This window comes from Acanthochromis polyacanthus, chromosome 8 (assembly GCF_021347895.1).
Source record: "Acanthochromis polyacanthus isolate Apoly-LR-REF ecotype Palm Island chromosome 8, KAUST_Apoly_ChrSc, whole genome shotgun sequence".
Taxonomy (NCBI): domain Eukaryota; kingdom Metazoa; phylum Chordata; class Actinopteri; family Pomacentridae; genus Acanthochromis; species Acanthochromis polyacanthus.
Window position 1 is genome coordinate 36,200,271 of NC_067120.1, and position 24,558 is coordinate 36,224,828.

General features: G+C 38.3%; 1 protein-coding gene across 1 annotated transcript in view; it reads right to left on the reverse strand.

Moving 5' to 3' along the window:
- Positions 1-16,918, reverse strand: part of LOC110955853 (aminopeptidase N-like) — a 55,384-nt gene extending 38,466 nt beyond the window's left edge. Inside the window, exons 1-11 of the mRNA XM_051952656.1 lie at positions 16,619-16,918; positions 13,035-13,132; positions 12,568-12,684; positions 11,195-11,381; positions 10,968-11,110; positions 9,411-9,547; positions 7,624-7,750; positions 6,473-6,627; positions 6,283-6,396; positions 6,049-6,192; positions 2,574-2,639 (exon numbers count right to left, since the gene is read on the reverse strand). Coding sequence (XP_051808616.1) covers positions 2,574-2,639; positions 6,049-6,192; positions 6,283-6,396; positions 6,473-6,627; positions 7,624-7,750; positions 9,411-9,547; positions 10,968-11,110; positions 11,195-11,381; positions 12,568-12,684; positions 13,035-13,132; positions 16,619-16,761 — 1,431 coding nt within the window. The 5' untranslated portion in view covers positions 16,762-16,918. The remainder of the gene's footprint in view (positions 1-2,573; positions 2,640-6,048; positions 6,193-6,282; positions 6,397-6,472; positions 6,628-7,623; positions 7,751-9,410; positions 9,548-10,967; positions 11,111-11,194; positions 11,382-12,567; positions 12,685-13,034; positions 13,133-16,618) is intronic.
- Between the last annotated feature and the right edge of the window lie 7,640 nt (positions 16,919-24,558).

Below are 24,558 nucleotides of genomic sequence, written 5' to 3' on the forward strand. Positions count from 1 at the left end.
AAAAACGGAAAATTGAAATCCAAAAAACGAAATTCGGGGGTAATTTGCTTGTGTTGGTTTCGTTTTTGGTTTTGAATTGAGAAAGGAAAAAACCGTTTTTTCGTTTTTGGTTGAAAACGAAAAAATGAAAATTGAGCTGTTTTTCCCTTTTTCGTTTGTTGGTTTGGTCAGAAAAACAGATTATACTTTTGGCCCCTGACCTTCCTCTACTGGACTGAAGGGAAGCGGCTGTCATGTGACCAGCTATTGGCCCACTAGTGACTCGCCCACCAAGCAAGCGATATCAGATGTGGTGAAAAAACGCCCCTGTGGACAGATGCAGTCTTCTCGACAAGCGCTGTTTTTTCCACTCACAGAAAAGACAGAATCTATTTAAAAAATCACTCTGCTCCATTTGGAAAGCACAGCTATATACTTCACTGACGAGGAAGCTTTTCTAAAAACATGTTTGCGTTCTGAGATTTGTAAAAAGACACAGCATCCATAGCTGATAAAAACATACAACTACATGTATCTGATGTGACTTGAGCGCCATCCACTGGTGGCCAAATAAATGACAACAAAAACAGTAAGATTAGAAAATATGCATCAGTCTATAGCAGGGGTCGGCAACCTTTAACACTCAAAGAGCCATTTCGACTCGTTTCCCACAGAAAAGAAAACACCAGGAGCCACAAAATCCTTTTGGCATTTAAAATGAAGACAACACTGCATATATCGCTTTTTTTTTAACCTCTATGCCCTTGTTAATCAGTCGTGATTAATTAATTACAAAGCCTCTAATTAGATAGATTCATAATTTTTAATCGTGTCCTTCCACTAATATTAATCTTACTTGGTTCATGTCATTTTTGCTCCTGGACCTCATATGTTACGTAATGTTAGCTGGAAATCCATATTTTGCGAATGTCTATTTGACTTGTAAAATCTATTTATCTATTTATCTTAAGCTAATAACTTTTCTCCGGTAAGTCGCTGCCCTATTTTCCAAGACTCCTCTGACTCTCTGACCTGTTGCCTGGATGTGACATCCAGCCGTGTTCTTGCGAGTAACGTGTATTACCCTATCATGAGTACTTTTGACTCAAAGACAAGACGTGTCTTTCTTGGAGTGGAGCTTTAATATACAGGCTTGCCATTCTTGAGTACAAAACGATGTGAAACTACAGACGGTGCTTCTCCAGGAGTAAAACAAAAAAAGGCATGAAACGTGTGTGACTCGGAAGCTCTGTGTTGTCTCTCTGCAGGGGGAAAATCCCAGCAGCAGAATGCGTTTCAACATTGATGATAATATGTGCACGTTTTGTGATAATGACATTGAAACTACAGACCATATTTTTTTCTTATGTGGTATAGTTCAAACATTCTGGCTTAAAATTCACGACTGGATAAAACCGAAACTCCCACTTCTTCCAGGTTCTATTTCCAGAGATGATATAACCTTTGGCATAACTTCGACAAACGGAATTGATGAACTCTGTTGTAATGTGATTCTTTGTCTAGCAAAATTCTTTATCCATAAGAACAGGATATTGAAATCATCCCCCAAATTTATAGTTTTCCTGAATGAATTTAAATTATACATGAATTCGCTAAAACTTTTAAAACATACAAATGCACAGAAACTATATAACATCTTAAAAAACTTCCCTACGGAACTGGATAGTTGAACTTTAATATATATTCTTCCCTTGCGATTTCAATGGTTGTGTTTTGGTTTTCTTATGTTCTTCTACTTCAATCCAATCTGATTCCATTGATTTGAAATTTCATGTGTTTTTTTTGTTGTTGTTTTTTTCCATGTTGTTCCTTTGTTGCTAGGATGTTGTTCCCTTGGCAATCTTTTTTATAATATTCCGATGTTTATTGAATTAATGTTGCCATACTTGTTTGCTTTTTGTCAATAAAGCATTTGGAAAAAAAAAAAAATCCCAGCAGCACATCCGGTGGAGTGACACGTCAAAATAAGAGCGGTAATTTCACAATAAAACTCTCTCTATTAAAATGCATTGAAACGCGCCTGAAAGGCAGAACAATTTATTTTCCAAAGTTACAGGGAGCCAAAACAGAGGGCTGAAAGAGCCGCATGCGGCTCCAGAGCCGCGGGTTGCCGACCCCTGGTCTATAGTATCTAAATTCTCTATTATTAACAAGCAGTTTAGTAAAAAATAGTCTTCTTAACATACAGATACCGTCAGTCTAACTACAATGGAGTAAAACAATGAATCACATTCTACAGTGATTAACTGTGACGTTCACAGTGAGAGAACTGGCAAAAGACAAGAACATAAAAAGGTAATTATTTGGTTTAAATATATTGCTGAGAGTCCCTGAGTGAGTCCAAGCACCCAAAAAAGAGTAATTTAACTGTTTTCAGGGTTATTTTTGGTCACACACCTGTCTGAACACACCGCACATACCCTGCAGCAGCTACAGCAGCCTGAAATGTGGGGCGTTTAGGGAACATCGGTAAATTGTAGCATTTATTGATTAGAAAATGTTTGGCAAGCGATGTATTTTACCAGTGAAAAAGTTCATCTGGAACCCTGTATTATTAAATTATGTTAACTTACACTAAGTCCCTGGACGAAGACTGTCTCTGAGAGGAAGTCAGACAGCATCCTCAACACCACTGCACCCTGAGGAGAAAACACAGATGGACTCAATCAATCAATCAATCAATCAATCAACTATTGAACAGCTCAAAATTATTACAATGTATACACTACCGTACAAAAGTTTGGGGTCACTCAGACAATTTCATGTTTTCCATGAAAACCCACACTTTTATCCATGTGCTAACATAACTGCATGAGGGTTTCCTAATCATCAATGAGCCTTTCAACACCATTAGCTAACACAATGTAGCATTAGAACACAGGAGTGATGGTTGCTGGAAATGTTCCTCTGTACCTCTATGGAGATATTCCATTAAAAATCAGCTGTTTCCAGATAGAATAGTCATTTACCACATTAACAATGTCTACACTGGATTTATCATTCATTTAATGTTATGTAAAATGCTTCTCTTTTCAAAAATAAGGACATTTCTAAGTGACCTCAAACTTTAGATTGACAGTGCACATATACACTGTACAGCAGCTGGAGAACAATAGTAACAGATGTGTCCATAAGTCAATACGGGATGCAACAATTAATTGTCAAATAAAGGACGATTCCGTGGCAACCCTACCTCCAGGTACTGAATAAAATTTTAAATGAGGGTTGTCTGTACTGCGATTCTGACAGCCGACAGCACAACAAGAAGGCATATTTAGCGTAATATGTATATATAAAAACGCCTACTTGAGCTTGCAATATCAGTCGTTGGCCAGGTAAACAGGCTTTGTTTTGCACCGGATCTGCGCGCGCAGCTGCCTAATTAAGTATGCATACGTCATGTGAAAGGGGTCTATATATAATGCATTTTAACACATATTTTGAAGTATTAAACTAGAAAAAATTAATGGAAACAGTGTACATCTGAAAATCTCCACAATTTTATCTGAGCATCATCAATCAATGAAATTTAATAATGGATTAGATTTATATAGCGCTTTTCAAGGCACTCAAAGCGCTTCACAATGGATCCATTATTCATTGGTTGTTGCTAGAGGTACGGACCCGTACCCGTAGCCTGTGGACTACGGATACGGCACTTGCCATTTGCCAATCAGATACGCAAGATCTGGTCACGTGACTCCCGGTAGACGCTAGCTGTACGGACCCGTAGCATCGGTACTACAGGTACGGACCCTAAACCTGACCCTAACACTAACCCTAACCTTAACCTTTGCTTACCTTTCAACAGTTTGCAGTGGTTAGCAGCTTCTTGACTCGCGAGACTCGCGTACGGGTCCGTATCTGTCTGGCAAATGGAAAGTGCCGTATCCGTAGCCCACAGGCTACGGATACGGGTCCGTATCTGTAGACACTACCTTATTCATTCACTCACATATTCTCACTCTGGTGGTGGTAAGCTACATTTGTAGCCACAGCTGCCCTGGGGCAGACTGACAGAAACGTGGCTGCCAATCCGCGCCTACGACCCCTACGACCACCACCAACATTCACACACCAGTGTGAGTAGCTACACTGGAGGCAAGGCGGGTAAAGTGCCCAAGGACACAACAGCACATGACCAGGCGAGAGCAGGAATCGAACCGCCGACACTTCAATCATTGGATGACCTGCTCTACCACCTGAGCCACAGCCGCCCTATTTAATTTATATAGCACTTCTAATACAATTGAAATGCAACACAAAGTGCTTTACAACATTTAAAAACATTAGAAACAAGAAAACCATCCCTCCCATCCTCAATATATACACACATTTTACATCAGCACCTTTAGCTAAGCTAATACAACACAATTACGGCACCTGCAGTGAGCTGTAGGATATTTTACGAATCTGTGTTCTAAGAGCTGAGGGGACTTCAGTCCATCAAAGATGAGAACCTAACACACCAGACGGTGTTTACTCCTACGGTGACGTGTGGAAACTTGTTTGGATGGAACACTTTTACAGGTTCGCAAAAGAAAATATCATAAAAGCCGATAAAAGACGTCTATTGACTTTGCGATAAGACTTGACTGATAAAGGAAATTTTATAATCGGTGTCCAACAAGTGAAGGCTGCCTGTACTTGAGCTCTGCAGCAGCTCAGTGGACTCATTAAAACACCAGACGATTTGGGAGCAGTTTGTGGCTCTTACAGAACTTAATTAATCTAATATCAATGAGGTTATAGACCCGTTCACTGGTCAAGTTACTGTCATTTGCACATGCTGCTTTGAGAGTAAAAAGATGAGTAAAATAACTCCAGCAAATGTCAGAAAACAGAACATGCATATGGAGCCTGGGATTTTCCAAAGTGCATTCACAAGTTGTTTTAGTCCTTTAACTGCAGTATAATCAGATTACATAGATAGAGGATCTAAATATGAGCCTCATATAGTCCTGTCGGTGATGATTAAACAAAAATTTATGACGAGCTGCACAGAAGTTTGTACCATGATATTTATTACTCACGTTTATGGAAAACTGAGCTCTGCTGTCTAGAGATAAGTCAAGGTGGCACTCGTGATTTAACCTCCATCTAAGCAGAAACTAATCCTTGTTCTCAACTTCCCATTTTCAGTGCTGCCCAGAAGTAGTTGTTCTTCTTTACCGTAGTGCAGTGAAAGAATTGTTTCAAGTTGACCAACTAAAACTGATTCATGAATCTTTCTCTTCATTGTTCTTTAGATGTTTGGTTAGTTTCTACTTCTACACATCTGGAACCAGTTGCCAAAACAACTGCTAGGTTTCCAGCTTCTTCTACTCTGTATATTACAGACCTGTGGCCTACAGCGCCACCTTCTGACGACACCAGCAGCAGAGTTTGTTCAGTTACCGGAAACAAGCCTTATTCACATTTGCATTTTGGCTTTAAACTATTTACGCTTGACAGTTACACTACCATTCAAAAGTTTGGAGTCACTGAGAATGTCCTTATTTTTGAAGAAAGAAAAGCATTTTTTTTCAATGACGATCACCTTAAATGAATCAGAAGCACAGTCTCGACATTGTTAATGTGGTAAATGACTGTAAATCTTTAATGGCATATCTCCATAGGGGTACAGAGGAACATTTCCAGCAACCATCACTCCTGTGTTCTAATGCTACATTGTGTTAGCTAATGGTGTTGAAAGCCTCATTGATGATTAGAAAACCCTTATGCAGTTATGTTAGCACATGGATAAAAGTGTGAGTTTTCATGGAAAACATGAAATTGTCCCCAAACTGACCCCAAACTTCTGAACGGTAGTGTACATGGAAACTAATTACCACATACAGGTGCTGAAGTTTGGTCATAAACTGGCACTTTAGGTAAACAGCTGCTGTGCTATATAAAAACACTAACAAGAAAGTCAAATAACTTTTAGAAAATAATTGGATGAAGGGCAAATTGAGCAGTGCTGTTGTGAGTAATAAGTTTAAATCCCATTAAATTAAGGATGATTATCAATCCATATGTATAAACAGTAAGCAGTGGTCTGGGTACCTTGCTGTAGGAGATGGTGTCAAACTGCTCAGTGATCTGTTCCGGCAGGATGATGCTGTCTTCTTTAGAGGTCAGAGGATGAGAGGAGGTCAAAGCATCCACTGCAAACACTCTGTGGACGTCATCGAGGACGATCAAGTCTTTCTGCAGCAAACACACACACACGAGTCTATAAATACGATTTCATACCATGAGAGGAATGTATGACATCTAAATGTGGCGCTGTGTTCTCACCACGTTCCACGTCGGCTCGGCATAGTCGGCTCCAAGATACGCCACGTACGAAGCGAAGCCCTCGTTCAGCCACACCTCGTTCCACCAGCGCAGCGTCACCAGGTTACCAAACCACTGCACCAGACGCGATTAATCAATGAGTAAACCAATGAGCAAATCGATCAGCAAAGACAACAAACAGACAGCTCACCATGTGGGCCAGCTCATGAGCGATGATGGTGGCAGTGGTTTCTTTGTTGCTGTTGGAGGAGGTCACAGGGTCGTACAGCAGGTTGGTTTCTCTGTACGTCACCAAACCCCAGTTCTCCATGGCACCGAAATAAAAGTCTGGCAGAGCGATCTGGTCTGTAAGCGAAAGAGCAGAGGACTAAACCACAAAGCCAGTTCAACATAGCAGGGCTTTGTGTGTAAGCTGGCTCGACAAAAACTAAAACCTCAGTCAGAGTTAAAGGGATCACGAAGATGGTTATCAAATTTCTTTGTTGAATCAGACTGAAGGCCTCGGACCCTGTGCGCGTTCACATAAAAGAGGACGTTTAATGAGTCGTGATTTTTCTTCTGCACAAAAGCAGAAGCAGCTGCTTCAGTCAACAGACTGTTTTAATGGAGGACAATGAGGAACATAAAAATGTACGATGGAAAAAAGCGCTGCGACTGGAAATGATGCAAAATTTAAATGCTGGTAGAAAACTTAAACATGCATTAATATATTTAGATTTTACTAATCAATGCAGCTGATGATTTCTAACTGACAGCTGCACATTAAAGATGTTAAACTTCATAAACCGACCAGCCACAACATTCGGACCACTGACAGGTGAAGTGAAAAACATTGATCATCTTGCTATAATGCAAGGCTCTGCTGGGAACCCTTGAGTCCTGACATTCATGTGGATGTCTGACATGTACCACCCACCCAAACATTGCAGGTCAACCAACCCCCCATGGCAACATGATGCCAGTTTCCACCCTCAGCATAACAATGCACCCCGACACACCACAAAAACTGTTCAGGAGTGGTCCGGAGAACACGACGGAACCAAGCTGTTCATCCAGGTTCCACACTTCCCAGATCTTACTGAGCATCTGTGGGATGTACCAGGACAAGCTTGATCTAGCTAGGTCCCACCCTGCAACCCACAGGACATCTCCAGAGGTCCTGTGTACATGCCTGACTGGGTCAGAGGAGTTTTAGCAGCACAAAGGAGACCAACACAATATCTGACTGTGCAAAACGGAGGGTTTAAGATGAGAGAAAAACTCCTCCAACACCCGAATTAAAAGCCTCAAACAGAAGCGAGTGAAAACATCAGCTGACCAGGAGGCGCTCATAAAACCTACCTGATTTGTTCAGCGGGTACGAGATGTTGTAGTAGGACTGGAAGAAGTCCAGCACTGGTCCGGTCACATTGAGGGCGTAGTCACCTTGTCCCTGTTCAATGGCTTTCCTACGAGCCCAGATACGGATCTGAACACAAAAAAGTCTTCTCTCAAATATGCAGGTGCAGATATTTGCAGAAACTTACAGGCTACACTGCAAAATACGTTGAACACACACACTTTAGGGCTGGACCCGAATATCCCGAATATCCCGAATATCCCAAATATCCGAATATTCGTTCGCTACGGCAGTATCCGGATATTAATTGTGGTATCCGAATATTCACCCCTCCCCCGGTCAGACGTTACCGGGCGGAAAGAATATGCGGCATTACTGTCTTCCCTCCGCCTTCAGCCCACATTGGCTCATATTGGCTCATCTCGTCGTGTGATCACATAAACATATACACATAGTCCTCCGCTGTTTGGGAATTCTTCCGTTTAACTGAAGACAAAATGAAGACAAAATTTGGACCCGGGAGACCAGACGAATGGATCCGAATATTCGGCCATCTCCACCAACACCCCCCCCCACACACACACACACACACACACTTATAACAGTCTGGGATGTATTTAATGGTAAACAACCTAATTCTAATGCGATCTCATTTTTTATGCAGTGCTGGATTATAAAAAAATAACTACTGACACGCAGGACCTTAAAGACAAAAGTGTGTTTGTCAGAAAAAACTGCCATAAAAATATTCTATATTATGATTATTTTCACCACTGAATTCACAAAGAAAGCATCCAACTAATAGATGAACGACAGTGTATAGTCATAAACTAAATGTATAAACAGCCTCAGCAGCCCAATTTAATTCATCTTCACAGGTTTTTAAACTGGGGTTTAAATGCAGAAAATCAACAGTCTGAAAGAACCTTTTAGTTCCTCTATTGACTAAAACTTTAATGTACAACTGTTGATTTTCTGCATTTCCAAACCAGTCTAAAAACACGTGAAGATGAAGAAAAAAGTTGGAAAAGCTGCTACAGACACTTAGTTAAACAAATCCACATTTACATTTATTTATGTCTGTATAGTTCTAAAATAATGTTTTAAAGATTTCCTGTATAAATTTCCTACAATCTTTGACAATAAATCACCCGTTCAAATCATTTATGACTCTCGTATACGTCAGATCTTTGAATGTGACGTTTATTTATCCTCAGACTGTACGTCACAGACTTTGTGTTTCAACAGTAAATATTAGGAATGCGATACAGTTTGGTCACTTCTGCATTTTCTTTGACGCATTACGTTCAGACTGGATCTGAAACTGTCAAAGAAATTAATGAGGAGACCAGTGTGTTCATTTTATGGAAGATTTTTGTGAACAAAGTGGGACCTGTGACACTTTAACACATTTTAGTAAATCAGGTTTCAACTTATTTTGTGAACTATATCTTTAAATAATTTATTTTTTCTACCGTTTCCATCAGCGCTCCAATGCTTTATGGTTTTTACACATTTTAATGCATTTTTCAAGCACTATTGTTAATGAAATGTGCTCTACAAATAAACGTCCCCTTGCACATGAAACAACAGCAGACATTTAATCAAATTAATGTGGCGCCCAGGACAGTCTTACAAGCTTTAGATTACAGATAAGTCAGACCTCTGGAGCCATTTTACAGCAGACACATCAATAATGCCTCTGGTATATTTGAAAGCGTTCTGTTTAACTTAAAGCCCTCCAGTTTGAGAACCTCTGCACTAAAATGAAAAAACACACAACAGTTACCAGAACGTCGTCTTGTTTAGCGCTGAGGTGTCCGTAGTCAGAGACGACGATGGCCAGCAGGTAGGACGACATTTTCTCGCTGGGCTCAAACGTGGTCTGTGTCACGGCGACTCCATCGATGGTGGCATTAACGACGTCTGAGGAGAACAAACACAGTTGAGGAAAATGAACTTGTGCAAACGGCTGCCTGGTTAAAAAGACGGTCACTTCAAGTCAAGGCTAAAGGCCCAACTGTTTAACTTCTGATTAAAACAAACAAACTTGTGATTTGTATCTGTACAACGATTCTAACACAGGGGTGTCAAATTTATTTTATTTCAGGGGTCAGCTGTAGCCCAATTTGACCTCAAGTGGCCAGACCAGTAAAGTCAGAGCATAATAGCCTATAAATAACGAAAAGTCCAAATGTTTCCCTTTGTTTTAGTGCAAAAAAAAGTCCAAGTACATTCTGCAATTCTTCACATTTATTGAAATGTCTCATGAACAACCTGAAATTTTGTAAGAAAAATAGCCACAGTTTCAACAATATTATCAGTCTATCGTTTACACATAACGGCTTACAGATCACATTGTTTCTTATTATTTTAAATTTACACTAATTTCCTTATGTGGTTAGTAATCCTGACAGCACACCATGCAAACTAAACAGGAACTATGATGGAAGAAGGCTCATTTATCCACCTGCCTTGTAATGCACTCGTTTTTTATAACTTGCTTGTAAATAAATTTTTTAGTTTGTTTTTTTGTTCGCATTTAACTGTGTAATTTTATAGCTGTGCTTTGTATTTGCTGCTGCCTGTCTTGGCCAGGACTCCCTTGAAAACGAGGTTCTTAATCTCAATGGGATCTCTCCTGGTTAAATAAAAGTTAAATTAATAATTTTAAAAAATGAATAAAATTTATACATTAAAAGTACATAAAAGTTGTGGCAGTGCATCAACAATAGGGTTACAGCAAACCAAACTCTTTTGGACTGAAGCTGCTGACAGACATCATACAGGGTGTCCCAAAAGTCTGCATCCATAGTCAAAAATACATATTTTCAAGAAATTAATTTTTTTCCCAACATTTTATTCAATATATTATCATTTTAAGATATTGAATTTAATATATATTTGATAATTAATCAAATATATTTAATATAATAGCTATATTTAGTATGTGGAAACAAAACAAACTACTCTTAATGAGATCTCCTGTGTGTCAAGACTTTGGGGACACCCTGTATTGCACAATCTGTAATTTTGGTCCGTAAGTCGTATGTTCAACACTCCTCTGCTTTAACCCTTACAAGGCCATGTTTCTGGAGAAGTACATATACTAAAACATATACTAAAACCACCTAATCCATAAAAATATCGACGCGCCAATGTTTACATCTTACCAAACATACGGGTGTGTGCATATTTTATGTTGATTAGCAATCATAAACAAGTCACACGTGTTGAGGCGAGAATGTTCAGTTTCGGCTGTGTGTACGAATAAGCGTGAACCGAGTATACTCGGTCTCGGCTTTTTAAGGGTTAATGCGTCTTTAAAAACTGAATGGAAACTGACCTGTTTCCATGCCGTTAGACAGGGCTACAGTTCCAGGAGGGTGGATGAGAGTCATGTGGAAAACCGCTTTCATCGCAGGCTCATCGAAACAAGGGAACGTTTTCCTGGCGTGAGTCGGATGCATTTGAGAAGTGGCAACAATCCTGTAAATGATTAACACAATCTGACATTAGCTCACAGAAACAGATTTAAACATACCACAGATGGACACAGAGTAGAGAACGTACTTTCTGACTCCGTCTTCTTCATATTCGCTCCTGTAAAAGCCGGCTAGGTCGTCAGCTAGTTCTCCGGTGAACTCGGCGTACAGTTGATACGTCTGTCCTTGACTTAATTTACCTTTCAGCTCGATGACCAGATACTGAGTCTCAGACTGCAGCCACGTCGACTCGATACTGGGGACATAAGCACCACCTAGTAAAGAAAAATGTGATGTAAATGGTGATATACATCTTTAACAGACTATCTGTACGACCAGCGTGAAAATAAGAAGATCATCTGCAAACAGTCGCACTTCATAGTAGGCTGAGCTGCTGTCCTTGTACACATCTAACAACTCCAAAATAGTTAAACTTTCTTTTGAAGAGTTATTTAGTTGTCCTCATTTACAGGCACCAAAAATATTGTTTCCTTGTCTAAAAAAAATCCAAAAATTCAGCAAAAAAAATCCCAAAATTTCTGAAAATTTGCAAAAACCTTCAGGAAGAAAATTCCAATAATTCCTTAAAAGTTTTATTTTTAAATAAAATCCTCCAAATTGGGCAAGAAAATTCTTGAAAATATTATCAAAAAATGAGTAAAAATCTTCCAAAAATATCCTAAAAATATCTAAAGTGATTACATATAAACTTCTAATATTTTCTTTAAGAACATTCACATAAAAATCAACCAAAATCCAGGGAATTTTACTGGGTTTTGGTTGATGGTTTTGTGAATGTTCTTAAGAAACATTTTTAAAATTTCTTTTTTTTCCACCAAAAAATTTTGAAAATGTGGACACCAGAAGTTTCACTGTGAAAATATATTTTTTTTTCCACATTCCATTTTAACCTGCAGGACAATACAAGGGTTAAGTCCTTACTGTTTAAAAAGATTTTCTTTTTCTACGCAATTCTTGCACGGAATCAGTATAAAAATGTGTCAAGTTGTATTTATCTCCATAAACTACTGAGAACAGTTTCTTCTCGTAGCAGGAACAGACTTTAAAACTTCTTTAAAAAGATATCTGTTTTTCGTAAGGGTGGAAATTCAGTAAAAATCTGGAAGCAACAAGTGGAATTTGTGATCTTTTAGACTTGTTCTTCTTTTTTGTGTTAATATCTACTGGAAATTTAAAATCTGAACTTTTGTAATTGATCTTCAACAAATAAAAACTGCAAAAAAATTCCACTTTTCACATCTGGTAAAGCCTTTTTACATACTTAGATACCCATAGCTCTAAATATGATCTGCTGCTGTGGCTTGTTGATGCAAAAAGTGGTAAAAAAAAAAAAGTAACTAGAAACTATGAACTAAACTGATTTATGAGAAGCTACTAACATGAAGTGTTGCAGGTTTTCTTTTCATCTAGACTTTTTCTCTGTGTTTCTATGTTGTGTACCTGAAGCAGTGAGTCTGACAATGTGACCTTCATCCAGTTTGGTGTAGTTGAGTTTGTTGGAGTGAATCAGGATCAGATCGGTTTCTTTCACGCACTCGAACTGCACAGTTGAATGTCCTGATGGACACACAGGAAAAGACATCAATTTGAGGTCAAACACATCCTGCTAGAAAAAATTAGAAGGTAAAAGACAACAGGTGGTTATAAAACCGTATAGTACAGTACAGAGACTCTCAAACAAGGCAACCCAAGCTGGGAACCAATGGCCTGAAAGAGCTGCCTCTAAATAAAGTTTTTAAAGCAGCTCCAGCGGCAAAGTCACATGTATCAGTCACAAGAGACATCTTAATGCAGAATGTTTTACTGATAATATCTCTGTACTTACTCTTAAACAGCACAACCTTTGCTTGTGTGTTCTGAAACTGTTGAGCAGCTACAAGATGTAAACAAGCAGAACTGTCACTAACCTGTGAAAATGTAGAGGCCGGTGTTCGGGTCGCGGCTGAGTCGAGGCCACAGGGTGATGTTGTAGAACTCAGGAACCAAATCTGTGGGCAGACGATAGCTGAGGGGGAACAAACACAAAGATCATCTGTTTACATGTGGACAACTTCATATAAATCAATGAATAGCTTTATTGTCATTATTATGTAGAAACAACATGTTGATGGTTCTCACTGAGAAAACAAAAAGACCGTCCATAAAGTCCGAGCAGTGTAATGGCTTGACATTCCCATGGTGTTTATACCTGCATATAATTGATTAAAAAGATGAACGTGGAACCTTCAGACATGTGGAAATTGTACCCGTGGATGAAGCAGACCTGTGGAGGTCCTGATATCTCGGCTGATTTCTTTAGATTTTTCCACGATGTTACACAAGGAAGCAGTGTGTTTGAAGTGTGCCTCCAATTAACTCAAATGTTCTTAATTAACCTATCAAAAGCTTTCAAGGCCATGACATCATCATCTGGGCTTTCCTAAACAGTTTGAAGGTATACTAATCTCTACGTATGTAAACTTCTTACTTTGAAGAAAGTAATAAAAAAAATCTCTTACTATTCTGGGATTTAGCAAATAGAAATATTTTTGGTAATCCTAACTGACCTAAAACAGGAAAGTTTTAGTCTGATTTAATGTCAGACAATGAGAAAAAAAAGATGTGTCTTTTTACAGTGTGTGTAAACCTCTGGTTTAAACCATATGTAAAAGTCCAGACTGTAACCACCTCCATCCTGCAGAGCATCCTGCTCCGCTGTACATCATAAAAAGCTTTTCCTTCATCATTCAGGTGCTTTTCTGTTCAACCACAGCTGGGATGCACCAATATGGGTTTTGGAGGGACAATACTGATGTCGACTGGTGCTCAAGAAAGGCCAATATTGATTGAATGTGATGTTTTAACAACATGTGAGAGCAGAGAACCTGTCACTGATGACTAGACTTCAACATTAATAAGGTTGATTATAACTGTATGTGTAAAGTAGGAGTGATTACATTAGGATGCTGTCGTCTGTTTATGTGAGACTGATCAGGCTGTGTCTTTCAGTTACATTCTGCAGTTCTTCTGTTTTCTTAACATTTCACTGTTTTATCACTTTTATCATCCACTAAAGTCCAGATCTTAAAGCATTAATAATTATTGCTTTCCAGACTCTGTTTCAAGTTAATCTGTGGCTGCATGTAACTTAGCTGCTCGCCGTTAGCATAGCCTTAGCCACTATAACAGTAGCTTATTTCCTGCTTTGTGTTTCTTGTTCAGTTTTCTGCTTGAGAGATATTTCTGAGACCACAGAGTGAAACAGACAGAGAGGAGGCTGCATCAGACCCGAAGTATCACATTTATTTCATCTATAATCTGTCAATAATTTACAGATACTGATTATCTATAAAATACCAAATATTCCACATACTCCTGCCTCTCAGTCGCCAGCTCCCTTAAGGTTTTCTAGTTGTCCTGCTGCTTTATAATGAACCGTGGATTAAAGAATACATACAAATGGAAGCTGTTCGGTGGAGCACAAGCATCTTCCATGAAGTATCTAGACGTTCCAAACGCTTCCGTAATTTTGGATCTACAGTATTTAGGATTCTCACTGGAGTCCTTCTCAGCTGAGGCGGCTGAATCCCTGTTGCACAAATGTTTGGGATGAAACGAAATAAAATAGTCATAAAGCTTTTCTAGACTCTAAAATTGCTGTTGAAATAAAAATTAAAACAGTCATTTCACTTGTTTCACTTTTAAAGACCCAGGTAAGTGTGTGCAGGATAAAGTTTGGTCTTTTTGGTCCAGTTTACATCATGCAAGGAAGTAGGATCCAGATTTGACCACTGTGCAGAAATTGCCGCTACAAAGTACAGTTCTGAGAGTCTTTCCTTTTCCTTATGATCAAACGCTAAAACAATTCACAAGAAACACGTAGCAGCCAAGTGAGCAACGAGAGCTGTTGAGAACCAAAGACAATCTTGTTGGACTAAAATCAAGCCCACTCATTTAATCAATTTATTAGTTGTCGGCAAAAGAAAAAAAAATCAGCAAGTTATTTGTAGATGAACTACATGGATCATAACCTTGCCAGCAAGTTGATTTCTCGCGATATTTGTGAGTTCACAAATCTCACAAGAAACCATCTTGCACCGCTTCCGCATTCACTGTTCGGACAGCACCAAGTTGGCACGGGCCAATCACGCAGCAGTATTCGTGTGTGGGGTGGGATATCCGGGTGTGACGACGACACCAAGCGCCAGTAGATCAAAACAAACATGGCAACGGAGGACAACGATCGTGTAGATGCTGCTATTAAGTCAGTTTTAGCTGAATCTCCTATCGCTTCTTTGAAGGAAGAACAACGAGAGGCGTTTTGCGCATTTCTGGATGGTAAAGATGTTTGTGCTTTTTTACCAACGGGTTTTGGTAAGAGTTTAATCTACCAATTGGCTCCGCTCGTTGTGAAGATCTAAAAACAAACCTGTCAGAGGCGGGACATACTGTTGCATTGCCCAATCCGTGCCTCTTTCCTCCGAACGGATTTACATGGAGCGGTCCCAGATTGATATTGTGGAGTACTATCAAGTACTACACAATTATTAATCTGGCTATTGCCAGGTTACATGGATCACAGTTCACTGAGCGACTCCTTCTACAGCCTAAAATCAACAGAAAATCTAGCATTTGCAGCACATTAAATCATTTAAACCTGGTTATTTTATACTGAAAGAATAAGAACAGACATAAAAAATGAAAGAAGCTTTGATAAGGATGTTCTGAGCCCTTCATGTGTCAATGCGCTTGGAAGAGGCCATTACTTTTATATGAATTTATTGATCTATGGCAGTTTTTACACAAATGCAATATATTTTACAAGTACTTTTTATCAATTATGTCTACAGCTGTGTATATTAACATGTTTTGAATGAGTGTGATAAATACAGAGCTCTGTCTTTTGGCAGTGCACTGATATTTTCTCGTGCATCTTGACACAATGACAATAGACAATGACAATAATGACAAAACATATGTCCATTGACAATAAAGGCATTTGATTTGATTTGATTTGATTTGATTTGATTTGAATTCTGAACACTGAATTCTGCCAATAAGACTATATATACGAGGTTGTTTGAATGTAAATAAAGCCTGTGAGGCCGATAACACATCGTGGTGATGCGGCTCAGGACGGGACGTGAGAATCTGGCGATAATCAGACTTTGGGGAGACGAATGACGCACGAAATGCAGCGTAAAGAATCTTATTTACTTCAGCTGACCTCGAGAACAGCTTGGTTTGCTGTAGGCGAATCTGTGTGGCGTCAAATAAATCTACAAGTGCACTAAAGATAAACGACTCTGCTCCATTTCTGCTTTTCTTAGTTGTGGTATTATTATTTTATGTTGGAGTAATTCTGTGAAAGTTGCAGTCAGATTGGAAAAAAATAGCGTGTGAGTACTGCTTCCTTCCAGCACTGTGAGATGCTGGTGAACTGTTTCTGCTTCAGTCCTCTGAGGTGACTCCGGTGTTGAATCTTTTTTTTTTAGTCTAATTACTGTCCTACCTGTCCCAAGGAGCTGTGACGTCATCACCATCGTCTCCTGTCAGGGCAAGAGTCCACAATGTGACGAGGGTTGCCACGGAAACCAAGGCTAAGACCACACAAAGAATGCACAGTTTGCTGACCCGGCAGCTCTTTCCCATCATGGACAGATATGGTGGAATTCCGCTAGCTGCTGACAAACACACAACTGTACCGCTAAATGCCAAAATCACGTCACCGAGGCTCTTGCACACAATGACAAAAGGAAGCGGCTGCAAGCATTTAAGAGCCTCTAACGCTCCTCCACAATAAAGTCCTGTCACTGTGTGCAAAGAATGGATTATATATTAGCACTGAGCTGCTCTCGTGGGAACGCTGCAACTGGAAAGTGGCGATAAACATCTGCTCTGCAGCAATAAATCATCTACAATAATGTGTTAGTGCACGTTGTTCACATATCAGCCCTGAAGCGATGTCTGCTGAGAGGAAAGCTTAATGACTCACAGCGTTCAAGGCCAAACTTTCAGCTGTTTCCCACAATGCAATGTATCACGTTTTGCAGATTCCAGAATGACAAAGTGCTGATACCAACACTGTAAGGTCACTTAGTTTTACTTTTCCAAAGAGTGTGTGTTATATTTGGCCCTACATGTGTCAGCTACACTGAAAGCAATCTAAAAAAAGTGAAAATCTTGAGGCAAGGGTACCAGAAAAATACGGTAATAAATGGTGAAATAGTGCAATGTCCAAGAACTGTAAAAAGCTGGGAAAACAACAGCAAATATCTGGAAAATCATGGTATTTGTCAGCTAATTTAATACAGTAAAGCAGTTTGTAAAGAACAAATTACTATTGGCAAAAATGCAGACTTTTGATGTGAATATTATGTACAGTTTTGGCTTGTGTTTTTTATACAGTCATCATGTAAAAAATAGTGTTTTTCTGTGATTTTACTAATTATTATCTATAACAAAACAGGAAAACTCTGTAAAACATAAAGAAGCACATTTACCATTTTTTCATCCTTAATACACATATTTGTCTTCACATAATATCTGCAAAAGAATATTTTTTCTCATTTAAATGTAGTAAAAATGGTGTAATTTTACAGTCATACTTTGAAAATGAACAAAGTACCACTTTAAAAGTACAGATTTCTTTAAGTGGATATTATTTACAGTTTTGGCCTGCTTTTTTCAGGGTTAACGTGTAAATTGACACATTTTTTTTCCTGTAATCTATCTAGTTGTAGTGTAGTTACTAATTTAGCAAAACTATGGGGGCGGCAACCGGAGGGTTGCCAGTTCGACCCTCTGCTCATGTCGAGGTGTCCCTGAGCAAGACACCTAACCCCTAATTGCTCCTGGTGGGTCGTGGTTAGCGCCTTGCATGGCAGCTGCTGCCATCAGTGTGTGATGGATGAATGTGACGTAGCTTGTAAAGCGCTTTGGGTACCTTGCAGGTATAGTAAAGCGCTATATAATACAGACCATTTACCTAGGAAAATCTGTGAAACACAGACAAATAATTTCCATTTTTCTATCCTTAATATACAGATTTGTTTTCACATGACAACAACAACATGGGGGTGGGCGATATAGCTCAAATCTATATCACGATATATTCTGAAATTTGTGCGATAACGATATTTATCACGATATTTTTTTCCCCAGTAAAGATGCATCAAAATTATTTTTTTATGAAAATACTCCGATATCATATTGCAGCAGAATAAAAACACTTTCAAAAAATAATTCAATTTTAGGAACATTTATTTAACATCTCAAAACATGAGGAATTTTAAAATAAATAGTAGTAAATCTTTTGAAAAAAAACAAAGCTATATGACTTGAACAAAAGTGCAAATTGTAAACTCACAAATGATTGTTCTTCCTGATATGCTGAATGAATACTTATGTATAACTTCTCAGTTGCACACAAACAAAAAAAGCTGAAAATCCTTAAGGTTCAAGAAAATGCAAACCTTAAAATGGTTGGATGTTATCAAATGCGAAATTGTTATTGCATCAAAGTAAAGATCGACATGTTTGAGCTAAAAACCCCAAGTTCAGCAAAACACAAAATTTAAAATTCTTTGAAATGAAGTGCAAAATGTAAAAACGCAAATATGCCCTGCTGTGCTGGTGCTTGCCTATAAACATGTTAATGCACAAATGTATATTTGCTGCTTATATTTTAATTTAACGACTTAAATTAAACAGGTCTCTTTTCCGTTAATGTAGAACAGCAGTTTTCATACTATCAGTAGGCCTATCTAGTGCAAATACCAAGGATTTCTGATGTAAATATGGTGAAAATGGTGTAATTTTTGAGTCAACCATTGTAAAGGAACAAACTACCATTTAAACAGAGAGTTTTAAAGTGGATATTATTTACAGTTTTGGACAGCTTTTTTCAGGGTTAAAGTGTAAATTAACACAATTTTTTCTGTAATCTATCTGGTTATAGTTACTAACTTAACAAAACTGGGAAAATCTGTAAAACAAAGAAAAAATATTTACAATTTTATAAATCCTTAATATACAGATTTGTTTCTATATACCAACAAATAGCTGTAAAATAAAATTTGTGCAATTTTAAAGTCCTCCATTGAAAATTAGCAAATTACTGTGTTAAAAATTGTGATTAAGTGATATTATTTACAGTTTTGGATTGCTTTTTTTTCAGGATTAATGTGTAAATGAAGACATCTTTTTCTGTAATTTGCCTGGTTATATTTACTAATTAAAAATGGAAAAATATGTAAAATAACAAATTCTTTACATTATACACACACACACACACACACACACACACACACATATATAGATATAAAACGAACTAAGTGGAAATTTATATATATCTATAAATCAGGAATTTACATCGAATTAAGTGGGCTAATCAATATAATTAAATTAACCAGAGTCATTTCAATGTAACTTTTTCATGGTTTACTGGAAGTACGGGACTTAAAATTATCCCCAAACCATAAAAACTTCAAGGTTGTTAGCTTCATTAGAAAACTACGGCCATTTAAGGTATAATTTTCAGGGATTAAGGTCAATTTCTGTTGGTGTTTTTTATTGTTGTTTTTTTTATCATTTAAAAAAACAACCTAAACTGAAGAAAAAAATATGTTAATTACTAGTATTATTTGTCTATCAGTAGGTTGCCTTCTATACTGATACTAGCATAGTTAGTTTTATTATTGTTGTTGTTGTTTTTTTTTACTTTAAAGGGATTAACCATAAAATATTTGTGGTGGAGTGACAAGAGTACAAAGTAATATTAAAAGACACTTAAAATGTGTACCGAGTTACTTCAGTAAACATTGCAAGCTAAAACTGAGCACAACATTAACTTTTAGAGAAAACGTTTTACTGTTAACAGAAAACAGCAAAAGTGGGATTTTAAACATGAACATAACATTGATGGCTCATTCATTGCCATTTAGCTGGCTCGCCTACATGCTAGCTCTGTGCTAACGCTACTGTGATGTTACTCATGACATGGCTTTTAAATGCACACATAGTCATGTTCCACTTTTTAAACGTTTCCTCAACATCATTACAGTATATATTAATTATATTCATAAAGCTGACAAACTTAACTTACCTGTTTCAGAGGATAAATGATGAGAGAGCAGCGACTGTTGTTGTCCGACTCGTGATAAAATGGCGTAAAGCTAGCTGTGACTGTAACAGGAAAACAAATATTCCCAGAAAAAGTAGTTTAATGAAAACGATCTCATATTAGAAATCCGGGCGACACAGAAAATGCATCTTATGAAAATAAAAGAAATATTATTTAATTTCTTCGTGTACATAAACGGAATATAAACTCTTAGAAGAAGCAGGAATTACCACGAATTTCGCAAGTTTAGCTTTATGCTAGTATTTTAGCCGTGATTTTTTTAACCTTTATTTTTTCATATTTTGAAAAACTACCAACGTCGAATTCTCTTTTAGCAGTTTATGTTTGCTCTGTATCGTTAAATGTGCTGACAACTGTCTATAAACTAAATTTATGCTGGTGTAAACTTAAAAATGTGATGCTTCTCAGTAAAGTTCAGGAGCTACACAGAGCGTCATTTTCCTATTTCTGTTCACATTTTTGTAAAAGTAACAAAGCAGAATTCCTTTTCTAGCTATTCCTATTTATTGTAAATTATTATATGGGCCAACAACTGCCTATAGATTGCTATAATAGTGAGGAAAATGTTAAATCGTCGTCAGGGCCGGCCCTAGGACTTTGGTGGCCCTAAGCAAGATTTTTTTTGTGGCCCCAAAACATGCACAGGGCAACTACCAAATCACGTGCACAGCTTGTAACTGGGTTAAAACACACATGCACATGATTAACAGCAAATATTCAGCCCACTCCTGAACTTCCTTTTTGGAGCCATGATGCCATCTCTAGTGCTACCGCTTTTCCATCTGTGGCTTCTCCAGACCAGTGTAATCGATCAAGTTTGAAACGGTGCCGTGGTGTCACAGTAGCCTAACTTGCGCACGAAGCATGGAGTCACCAACTGACTGCTGGTTTATTTTTTCTTTCCTGTATTTTTCCCGTATAGTTTTCTAATAAGCCAGTTTAAATTGATATGTTACCATGATGATTTATGTTTTATTGGAATAAAGACATGCATGGGCATAACCACCATCTCAGAAGTGAGGGGGACAAATTTTTCAGAGCGATTTATCATTCTCTTACATTTAATTGCACCGTCCTTAGTGGCTAAAGAACCACATAATCCCTAACAGCCACAGTACAATACCAGAGGACCAACTAGGCTAGTTCTTTAAACTATAAAGTATAAAACTTTAAACTATAAAATCTAAAGTTTTAGTGGCCAAACTCTAGTTGAGTTGACAACAATGTCCCTTGAACATCAACTGGACGAGTAGCCAGAGGTGCCAAACACTGAACATGAAATGATCAGTACTGCCTGGTTTCTCCCTGCAATAGATATCTTATTTTCAGGAAGTTATAATCTCTCCTTACCTGTAAAGACCCTACATCCTTGTCCCTGCTGCTGGCCTCTGATCCATCTCCTCCCTGACTCTGCTCTTTCTGTTATGGCAATAAACATAAAAAATGTGGTAAGAAAAATTCTGAAATAGCATTAGGAAGAGTAAAAATTGCAGTAGAATTTAACCTCAAAATCACTTTAACCCATAGATACATATTTTTTTCTCAGCCACTTATATATATTTTTTTCACCTCTGCAGACCCTGATGGTCAACTTTACTGCTGGCTGCCGCCTCTGGTCCATCTCCTGCCTGACTCTGCTCTTTGTTATGGAAATAATCATTAAAAAATCTGAAAATCAAAATTCTGAGATAGAATTAGAAAGAGAAGGAGTAAAAAATAGTTGTAAATTTATACCATAGATAACCTATTCTTTTTTCTCCTCCCTGACTCTCCTCTTTTGGGACCAAAAGACTTAAATACATGAAGAGCAATTGTGAGCACATCTTCTGCCCAGAAATGAAAGAGGACTGGGTTTATTCCAAGAATAAACTAATTAGCAGTAATGTAACAGAGGCAACAACATTTAAATTATTGTTAACTAGCTTAACATATTGATATATTGCCACGTTTTACCTTGTCATCATTTAGCTAACAAGTCCAACATTGTTTGCATCCAACAAGGTCACACAACTTACACGGTTTGTTTGGAAAAAACTGTGTAAAGTTTTTTGCTTCTTGCTGGCTCTGGCTGGTTTGCTAAACATTACTCCAGACGCACGTTCAGCACTGCTCAGCACAGCAGCACGTCTCCTCTGGAACACCTGCGTTAGCATGCGCTCATGGTGCATTCAAAGACGGCTCGGGAAAACACGTTACTGAATGCTAATAACGGGTTTAGCTGTTGTAACGGCTGAAAAAAGTGCCTTGACAATGAATTGAGTGTATAACACCTTTTTTTGTTATTTGCATTGAAACGGACAACCTAAATAAATTTAAGGAAAAAAAAGTGCCTTGACACGTCTGGGGCTGCGGCTACCGCCCAATCAGCGACACTGAACTTACAACGCGTGTTGGGTGGTTGCCAGGTTAGTCCGAAGCAAGTAATGTTAGATGGCAGTCTGTGGGTCAGACCAGAGCCCTAGAGATAGTAAGAGTTGCGACACTCCCATAGGGTGCCGTTGTACGCTTTCTTTCGGTCTACTTCCGGGTTGTGGAGGCTTGTTTAGTTCCAAGCACCGCTTCGACAGTGATAGCCACCGTTCATTTGCACTGCAGGTTGTTGAGTGTATGTGGAGGTAAGTTGATGAAATGCCTACCTCTTTTGAATTGTCAACTGTCTATATTTTATCAGAGGCTCTTTATGATGCATATGCTGAGCTTTATTTGTATTTGCACAGCGTAATTATATATATTTTTTATCTTGGTAGACAACCGAATTTCTGCTACTTTTTTTTTTAGCTCGACTCTGCTGTTAGCTGTGAAGTTATCTCCAGGGATATATTGACGGATTAATTGTTGATGAGTCGCTACCTCTTTTTAATTTTAACGTCTTTATATTATATCAGAAGCCCTTTGTGGTGCATGCATTTATCTGTGTTTGTGAATATTGGCAGATGACCGACTTTCAGGCATTGCCTTGTGCTTGTTAGCTCTTCTTTGAAAGCTACCTAGCTACATCGCTACCTCTTTTTAATTGTCAAGACTACGTCCTTTATGTGAGACCCTTTATAATGCATAAACTTATACTTGTAAGTATTTATCAAATATATTTATTAATATCTATCGTATCTATCTATCCACCAGTATCCCGAGAGCCCTCACTGAAGACACGAAGACCCTCGTTGTTTCTCCCATTGTCAATAAAAACATACTATTTCATTCATCAAAGCATAATGAGTTGTTATTCTTGAATATATATTTTGTTCATGTCTTAAAATGGTTATAGTGAGTCAACTCCTGCCTCATCAGAAGTGGCTGGACACTATCTGCTGAATGGACTGTTGTTACTCTGCTTTTCAATAACTCCCAGACTACGGGTAAGTGAATCAGAGAAATATAGACATTGTCTGGAAACACAATAATCCAGCTGGGCAAAAATTAACATCTTCAATCATCTTACATTTCTGTGTAAAAGTCGATTTTCCATGCTAACACGAATGTGAAACATTCCCTCCAAAACCCCAAAAGTGTCTTTAATATGTCACCTTACGGCTCAAAATGTAAAACTGACATTTCCATACATACTCCAATGAATTAATAATCAAACAAGTACTTGGAGGTGTGATTTTATTCATTTTTTACCGTGAAATCACCGCTCTCAGTCCCATAGAAGGAAATGACAGCGCTGCCTGTTTGGAACTATTCAGGCTTACATGAACCACGTGACCCCCCCGCTGCGAGAGCATGAGTGTCGCAACTCTTACTATCTCTTGGGCTCTGGGTCAGACCATCAGACACAGTCAATTCGGGGGCCCCCTAGTGGCGGCGGGGCCCGGAGCAGCCGCTTAATTCGCATATAGGGAGAGCCGGCCCTGATCGTCGTAATTCTCAGGCAGGTTCTGTGAACTTCTTCTATGATTTGGTTTTGGAATTTGGCCAATAGTTTTATAGGTAAAAAACTGCAGGTGGCATCCATGCATAAAAATATGAGTTATGAGTTCAATTATTGACACTAAATTTACCTTCATTACCTCTACTGCTGCTGCAACTGCTGACTAACATCCAAACTACAAAAATAACACATTTGGACACACCTGTTCTGTTCACCTAATCGGTGACATGGTTAGGCCCAAATGATTTATGATTTATGAAGTCTTTGTATGATTTCAGCTTTTTGTATGATTTCAGCTCTGTAGTGAAATGTCATTCTGTGGCAGTAATTTATACATTCCTATTGCCACATATGTTTTCATAAATAAAGCAAATAACACAATGTGAAATAAATGTGCTGGAAGTACGAAAACCCTAAATTTAACCCATAAGAACCC